Genomic DNA, 9296 nt, shown 5'->3' on the forward strand with positions numbered 1-9296 from the left:
GGTCCGGCCATTGGTTGCTTTGCTTCAGTCGGTGGTTAGTCCTTCTGAAGCATCCTCGCTCTGATACCACTTGTTGGTCCCTTTGGAGGTCGGCAAGAGGGGAGGGGTAAATTGCCCTGCACAAAAAAAACACAACCCTTCTCGAACTTTTAAAGAAACACTTGCATAAATTATAAAAGCAATAAATTAAAAAGAAGAGGCTAAGGAGTTTACTTGGTTACAACCAAGGAAGTTGTTAATCCAAGGAATGAAACACACACTAAAGATCTCCTTCAGGCGGAGAAGTCTCTTACAACAATAACGTACAGAAAATATAAGCTAAACTAAACAAGAGGAGTGCACAAGTGTTGAATATGCCATTGCTTGTTGTGTTTTAGTTTCTTGGACCAAGGCTATATTTATAGCCTTTGTCGACGGACCAAGAAAGTCAATAGTGTTGACTTTTTCAGTCCGGTCCCTCTACTCCGGTTCAGCTCGCCTCGGTCCGGGTCTTTCGCTCCAGCTCCGCTTGTTTGGGTGATCTCAGCCATCTGGAATAGGGCTCACCCGAACCCAAGTTCCGACCTTCTTCTCGAGCAGCCTTCCTTCTTGGTTTCTCATCCCTCGAACGCCGCGTACGTTCTTCTCGTCCGTCGGTGTACTCTTCCGCGGCACCTCGTCCCTCGGACACACCGAGCCCGTCGGCTCTCTCCCCGTGCCATCCTTCTCGCTAGCCGCGTCTTCCGCTCGACTTCTTATGCTCCTAAGCTCCTGCACACTTAGACACAAGGGTTAAACCAAACAGGACATAAATTAACTTGTTTGATCACATCAAAATAACCTTGAAGTTCCAACAATTGCAAGAGAAATACATAATATGCTCCTTGCCTTTTTGTACCACGAGACCGACCTCCTTTGGCTTCTCCTTAGCCTTTGGTGTTGCTTGACCCTTCTTCTTTGTCAACTTAGGGCACTTACTCTTGTAATACCCTTTGTCCTTACACTCAAGCATATAATGTGATTTTTATTATTAACAATTGTAATTTGTATACCTTCATTTGTAGGATTGGCACATGATCCTCCATTTGATTTTTGTTGACTTGTGGAGGTAGCACCATCTTCCTCTCCATTTGACTCGGAGGTAGAAGACCCTTCTTGCTCCAGTGTCAATGAATGACGCTCCTATTAATTCTAGAGGTGGAGGCCTCTTCATTCATCCTCTTGCACATGAAACAAAGAGTATACCCCTTTGCCTTTGTCCTTTTGCTCTCTTGAGGATGAACCTTCTTCAATTTCCTTCTCGGATGTTGAGCACCTCTCAACCTCTAAATCCTCTTCCTCTTGATTCAATGAGTTGTCCTTTTTGGATTCTTAATCTTGATTTGATATAGTGGAGGGTTCTTCATGAATTTTTACCAATTTACTCCAAAATTTCTTGACATCTTTATAATCTCCAATCTTGCATATAATTGTGCTTAGCAATAAACTAACCAATAATTTAACTACGTTGTCATTTGCCTTGCACCTTTGAAGTTGTTCCTTGCTCCAATTGCTCTTCTTGATGATTTTTCCTTTTGAATTCTTTGGAACTTCAAAGTCTTCCATTAGAGCAAACTATTGTTCTATCTCCATCATCAAGAAATTTTTTTATCCTTGATTTTCAAAGATCGAAGTTTGTGATTGTGAATGGTGGAGGCATTCTTGTGTTGAATCCGAGTTCATCTCGGAATTACATCTTAAATTTGAGTTCTTTTAATGAAATCTTTGACTTGATGAAATTGGGGTTTCAACTTCTTCTTCTTCCTTTAGCTCTTTGCCCTTTTTGGCGATAAGTCTGGTGAAGAGCGACCTCATTATGTGACCTCACTCTGATACCACTTGTTGGGATACTTCGAAGCTAGATGGAGGGTGAATAACTCATCTTGCTCGCTCGCTCACTTCGTAGATGTTGTTGTAGCGGATAAACTCTAAGCAAAGCTCCCCAATGTTACACAAGAATTTACTTGGTATCCAGCTCAAGATAAGGTGACTAATCGAAGGATCCGACCCTCTCTCACACATCCACTATCAAAACACTCATTCTTAGAAATATTTCGGAGGTGGAGAAATCTCGTACAAACTCACAATACAATAAGAGTGAAAGAGAAGCTAGTATAATAAAAATCTTACAAGATTTACACAAATGAAACCCTAGCTAGCTTCTTCTTCTTGTCTGGGAATGCCTCTTGACCTTGGAAGTACAACAATACTTGACTCCAAGAAGCTTCAAGAACTAGTGGTGATGATCTATGAGTTTGGTGAAGAGAGTAGGAGAGAAGAGTTGATGAACAATGCACGCGCCCACCTTTTTCTTTGACTTCGGGTGTCTTAATCATCTAACAATCTCCTTAATCGACTACCACATCAGCAACCTACATAACGGCTATTTTTCTGAATCTTAATCAACTAACCCAGTAGATTATATATGCTTAATCGACTAGCCTGATCGATTAGGCATGCTTCTATTTGTGCGAGAATGACTCGTAAGCGATTACTCTAATCACATAAGATGTGCTTAATCGATTAGGCACCTCTCTGTGTACTCACGTTAAACGGCTTAATCGATTACTGTAATTGATTAAGCATACCATAATCGATTGCCTTAATCAATTACAACCTTTTCTGTTTCAAACAGAGAGTTTCTTAAGTGATTAAGCAAAATACTTAATCATTTAACACACGGTGTAATCGATTAACCTAACCGATTACCAAATCCTAACTTTCAAATCTAAGTTTAGGATTCCTTACCCAACATCGGGTCAACTGTGACTTGTTGGGACTCCTCATTGCCTAGCATCTGGTCAACTTGAACCTGCTGTGACTTCTTCACCAAGTATCCGATCAACCCTTTAACTCACTTGGACTTTTCTCCTTATGCCAAGTGTTCGGTCACTTCTTTCACCCACTTGGACTTCTAATCACTAGGTGTCCGGTTAACCATTAATCCACTTAAACTTTCAACTGGCTTCACTTACCAGGACTTTTTAACTAACTAGTTTCACTTACTAGGGCTTTTCATCTGTCCGACTTTACTCTCTAGGTCTTCTCACCTGACTTCACTCACCGGGACTTTCCAAATACCTAGTTTCACTCACTAGGATTTTCTAGTCAAGTATCTAGTTAACCTTGACCTACTTGACTCTTCTTCTTCTGCCAACCATCCTGTTGGTCGTGTCCTTGCCTAACATCTAGTTAGAACTTTTCAGTTAAGTATCCGGTCAACCTTCACCTACTTGACTTTTCCCATATCAAACTGGTCAACCTTAACATAGGGAAATTGCATCAACAAGAAGAAGGGTCTTCCAAAATGGTATAAAAGGATAGAGCTAAGTGAAGAAAAGGGAACACAGTTCTTCTTCCTAAATCAATTTTGGACTTTGTCTCCGATGATAATCTTTTCAACAGTGGTCAACTTTCCCACCAACAGATCGACGAGTCAAATTTGAGGATCTTGGAGTAGGATTAAATTGGCATTGTCTGTGTGAAATTTACCCCTAAACTAAATACTCGTGGATGACATTGGACATATTACTCTAACTCAAGCAAAGTTAACCCAGATTATAGCTGATGCCATGAGAGATGCGCTACTGCAGCAGCAAGTGAACCAAGTGCAACAACAGCAGGTAATAGGGCCTCAAGAGCGAGTAAACCTCCCTTCGCCCATAATGGTGCCTCCTGCGTAGACAGAAAAACCCACTTGTCTCAACCAACATCAAGGCAAACTAGTGGTGTGGGACTGCATCCGTTTGGGCATCCTGGGGGTGCTCAGTCAGTGGAGTCATCTGCTGGAAATACTCCCCTATGTGATTCTGCTCGAGCACAAGCATCAACAAAGAGTCGATCAGTGAATCTGGTCATTGTTGGGACCTTAATGCCTGATTAGAGGTGGTAAATAGTCGATCATCCACTTCGATCACTTCTTACAACTTGTTAGTACAGAGCGAAAATACAAACAACACTAATATGAAGAAAGCTAATTTACAAGACAATGAACAAGAAGAAAGCACACAAACATAACATGTTTATGTAACGTGGTTCGGAGATAACTTACTTCTACTCTATGTTTTGTCCGTAAGGTGGACCATCCTGATCCGTCGGTGGATGACTCCCCGAAAAACTCCAGCTACGTTAAATATCCTTCTCGGTGGAGAAACCTCACCACAACCTTGATCCAAAAATCCTTAGATGGCAAAAAGAAGTTGGATCACTTAGGAGGCTTCTAATAGACTTTAACCAAGTATATTTCGTCAATTTAAACTAAGCTCTAAAGCCTTGGTTATATAAGTCATGGGTTGGAAAACCCCGTCTACTAGTCGACTGGTAAGTATATTAGTTATTGTCCTATGTGGAATTCGACCGTTACATGTTAACAGCTCGATACCAGTCGACTAATGAAAATATCAGTTTACTGTTACAGTAAAGGTTTGACTGCTACAATCCCAGTTGACTGTTACAGTATCAGTTGATTGGTTTTCACAGCCGTCGACACAGAAATATTTTATGCTCTAACCTAGTCGACTGGTCCAATTGCCAATCGATTGGTAAAATCCCAAACCTAGGATTTTACCCTGAGTACAATCTCTCATTTACTCGTTCTTGTCCGCACAACCTCGACCTTGCCTTCTAGCCTCCTCCATCAGCCTCGCGTCCCTCAGATGCCTCCCCATCCTTCACACCTTACTTTCAGGAGTTTCCTTCGGCATTATCCTTGTTGTCATGTCTTCTATTGCCAAGAGGCTCCTCACCTCCAGGACTTCAATCTTGCCAAGTCACACTTGGACTTGCATTGCCAAGACTACATACTTGGACTTACACGGCCAAGACTCCACTTGGACTTTCACCTTTGCTAAGATCCCACTTGGACTTTGCCTTCGCTAAGATCACACTTAGACTTTGCCTTTGTTGTATCTGCATTCTGCATACTCACAATGCATATCAAATATAACAATAATTCTAACTTAAACCTTTATCCAAATATCAAAATCTAGGGTCACATAGATTACTCCAACAATCATTTCTCCTTTCAACCTCGATATTCTGGAAGATCTATTGTCACATCATTATCAACCACCAACTGCAGGAGACTACAGTGGTTCAACATATCCCAAGGACCATCTATGTAAATTTGAGAATATGTCACTGCCATACTAGTATTCAGATGGGGTAAAGTGTAAAGTATTTCTTACTACGCTCTCGGGACTGACGCAAAGGTGGTTTTCCTGACTCCCATGAAACTCCATTTATTCGTTTAAAGAATTCTAGATTATATTTCTATACCACTTCGCTAGTAGCAGGAGGTATCACAAAACCTTCATGAATTTATTTGTCTTGAAATAGAAGTCGAAGGAAACGTTGAAAGATTATATTCAAAGGTTTAATAGGATGGCATAAGACGTTCCTTCGACCACCTCAGAAATACTTATAAGCGTATTCTCACAGGGCTTTATAGAGGTAGTTTTTTTCCCCAGATCTTTAGTGAGAAAACCCCCTACTAGTTTTAATGATCTACTTGGCTGATCGGTCAAATATGTGAATATGGAAGAAGTTTAATTTTTGTTGAGAAAAGACCTTGGAATTCCAAACTGTTGGTGCAGTTGGCATCAATAGTCAAACCTAAGTTTTGATGAATGACAAGTGCATGGATTAAAGTTAATTGTGTTGTGATCTAACTTTTCTACCAAGTGTGCAGGACTTGACTGGTCTGACACCATGTTGAAATCCAGCTAGGTCTAGAGAACCTGATAGCTGGAGTAGAAGTCTAGATAGGTCAAGGAGTGACCTGATATCTGACAGGAAGTCCGGCTGGATCCACAGGACCTAACAGCTGGCCGAAGTCTAGTTGAGTTTGTGGACCTGACAGCTGACGGAAAAACCTGGTGGACCGTAAGGAAGTCAGGCAATTCTGTATGGTAAATAAGGTAAGTCACTGGAGGAGAGAGTTCCAGTGAGGATGAGTCCCAATTAGGGATTTTAGGTGTAGATCCAGTTTAAGTCCATTTTGAATCTCTAAACTGAGACCTTAATTAGATCCTGATCTTGGACAGACGTAGTCTAATTAATATGATTTTTTTATTGTGCTAATTTCGTTTTGCAGGGTATACTTTATTTTTTGGACTAACACATTTTACAGGACAAAAGGAGTAAATATCAACCTCGGATGAATAATATTTAAGACGCCTCCAAAGTGCTCTGAGGTGCCTTGGATCATAACTTGAAGGCGCCCTTGATGAGCCGGAGGCACCCTCAAGAAGAAAAGTCTGCGGATAAAGCTTCGTGACATGGAGGTGCCCTGGAGGTGCTCGGAGTTCTTGAAGGCACCCACAAGATGATGAAAGCCATAGTAAACAAAGTTTATCATGATCGAGGCTTTTGGGCTTTTGGGAGCAAACTTGCATTTGGAGATGTCCTAAACAACTTATAAAAGAAGAGTTCGGTTAGTATTCGACGTAACTCATTTACAAAGCCAATGGGTGACCCTTCGAATTTCCGATTGCTCTGACCTCATCCTCCCGCGTTGCATGCTACATAATATTAAATGACGTTTATTTGGATCTTAAGTCGATCTCTATTTTCTCATAATATTCTGCAATGGAACAATAGCAAATAAACGTCATTTAATTTAAAGATTTATCATTTTTGACTCGAGAAGGGAATTGAGAACGGCCATGGAACAATAGCAAATAAACTGCATTTAATAAGTTGTTGAAGTTTAAGGTTTTAAACTATGGAAGCTGATCTGCATTAGTGTATGTTGAAAAACTTATGATCTGCTATAAGTATAGTTATGATAAAAGATGAATACGTTTATCCTCAATGTCCTCGTCAATTTGTTCTAAGATAAATATGGAGGAAATAAATTATGAATGACTACTCATCTTTGGAATAGTGAGTAACATATAAGAAAGATATTTATCTTAATTTTATTAAAGTTGATATTGACACTATGCTATATTTTAACCAAAAGAAAACGCTTTAATGCCGGAGTGAAATCATGATACTACCTTTAAAACATGTGGATCCCCATCGTTTCCGTGTATTGGTTGAGATTCCAGGGTCTCAGTTCTTCTGACATGGAAAAGCCCCTAGGATGTGGACTCATACGTAGAGATCCCGTGTGTCATATACACAGAAACGAGCCGCACGCAAGGATTCTCTACTAGCAAGCATCTTTACTTCGGGTCTGTTCCCTAATGTTCCCACCGATATTCCACCTCCTTGGTTGAGTCATCAAACTCATCACCAAAACCTAGGCAGCTTCTTCTCCGTCAACACCTCCAGCCTTTTCCTCTCCCTCGCCTTCATCCTTTTGTTTTCTACAAGTCATCAGGGGCCACTCGTGCATTTCGCAATGTTCATCGCAAAGTATAATTAACACTTGCAACTCTTTTTTCTTTGGCTAAACTCTCTTGGATATTTGTCACAGCGCAACATCTCGTTAACAGCACCGCGCGTCGTGATTATTTCGCGCCTTCGATCATTGGAATTTTAGTGCCTTGTAAATCCAAATTACACATCTTTACGTGCAGATCGATAAATTATACAACCTTCTCTTAAATCTCAAGCCTTTCATAAATAATATTTTTGTAACTTAAACTTAATTATCATCCAAAGAATTAAAAATCGAGATAATTACATTAACTGCCAACTCTGTCTTAGTTCTTCAAATCTCCTTCGCTAGTTAATTATTACTTCAACAGATCGGAGATCCAATCAACGTCCGGCGTAGCCTCCGCCTTCTCAGAACCTACTCCATCTTTGCTCAGTCTCTCCAACATCTTCGCCCTCAGCGCCCTACCGGACTCCACCCTCTCTTCCGCCGCTTCATCGTTCGACGTCCACCCAGTCGCGGCAGCAGCCGGAGTGGAAGGCAAGCTGTTAAAGCTAGCATTACCGAAGCAGGAAAGATCGTTCTTCCCTGGCGAGGCCAACCCACCGTGAAAATTACAAGATCTCGCTGCCGACTTCCTCCCACTGAGCTGCAACTGCCCCATCGACGCCACGATCGCGTTCACCGGCGCGCTTGATTGCCACCACATCCTATGCAACTCCTCTTTGTTCGGCGAAATTGGCGGCGACTCCCTCGGCGAGGACATCAGCGGATAAGTACTCAGAATAGACGTCGGTGACGACTTTGAAAAAGAGGGCGAGCTTCTCTGCTTCGGTGACGGAGGCACGCGGAGCTGCTCCGGCGTGTGGGCGAAGAAGCATACGCGGCGGCGGCAAGCGGGACCGTCCTTGCAGGGTTGGGTCCGATAACGATCCGGATGGAGCCAGCACTCGAACACCCCGTGGGCGAACTCGCAGGAGTCGCCTCGCTCACACCCGCCGGCACCCTTACGGAATGCCGGGCACGCGACGCCGGAGTAGCGGTGCACCCGGAGGTCGCGGCGGCGCGCCTTCTCCCCGGGGTGCACGAAGGGGCACTCGGTCCAGTCGTGGTTGCGCCCGCGGCCACACCGCCGCACCTTAAATTCGTACATCCGGAAATCGTCCGACGCGTAGATCACGTCCCCCGAAGACAGCATCGCTACCGCGTGGCCCTCCTCCTCCTCCTCCTCCTCCTCCCTTCGTAACGCAGCGTCCGCGGTCTCATCGAAGATCCCATCACAGCCGGGAACGGTGGCCCTAGGATCGTCGAAGGGGAGCCAAGAAGGGATTTGAACCGTCGGACTGTGAGGAAGGATGCCATGTCTCATCATCGTCGTCTTTCGCGTGCATTCTGCTTCATCGCCGGGAGTCCAGAGTCAATATAAATCAGTACGCTGGACCGGGTTCGGTTTGGCTGAGAAAACCAAACTTGAATAGATATGGTCAGTATACCACGGACGACCCCAAAATATCTAGAGCCGAAAGAAACGGTGACATAGAGAATAAAACGTAAATTATATGTCGTTTTGAAATCGTAGCAGGTATCATTGAGTACAGATGGATAGGAAGATAGTGAGATGTCAAGAAGCAGGCGTCCCCAGAAGACACGTTTTTATTCCCGAAAGTGACAAAGCCAGTTCTCATAGTCGACTCCACTCGACTGTACCCGTTTCGCCGTTGGCTATCCTTTGATGGCAGGCTGTTTCTGGTGTTGGGTGGGGGCGTCGATTCCCAATCCAAATCACGTTGTTTTTACCCATTCCAATAGTGAACGGCATTCGTACGATCGAGATCCTACAGCCACGAGCGTCGACAAGGAAGCTATCGTGGGATCCAGCCACTGATATATTATTATTATTATTATTATTATTATTATTATTAAAAAATTATATATTATTAGAGTAAAATAA

The 9296-nt window shown here is 42.9% G+C and overlaps 1 protein-coding gene across 1 annotated transcript; it reads right to left on the reverse strand.

The window, feature by feature from the left end:
* Positions 1–7545: 7545 nt before the first annotated feature.
* LOC122012712 (zinc finger CCCH domain-containing protein 2-like) lies at positions 7546–8764 on the reverse strand. The gene has a single exon (XM_042569341.1). The coding sequence runs from the start codon at positions 8715–8717 to the stop codon at positions 7704–7706; it is 1014 nt and encodes a 337-aa protein (XP_042425275.1). The 5' UTR covers positions 8718–8764; the 3' UTR covers positions 7546–7703.
* Between the last annotated feature and the right edge of the window lie 532 nt (positions 8765–9296).

This window comes from Zingiber officinale, chromosome 8A (genome assembly GCF_018446385.1).
Source record: "Zingiber officinale cultivar Zhangliang chromosome 8A, Zo_v1.1, whole genome shotgun sequence".
Classification (NCBI taxonomy): domain Eukaryota; kingdom Viridiplantae; phylum Streptophyta; class Magnoliopsida; order Zingiberales; family Zingiberaceae; genus Zingiber; species Zingiber officinale.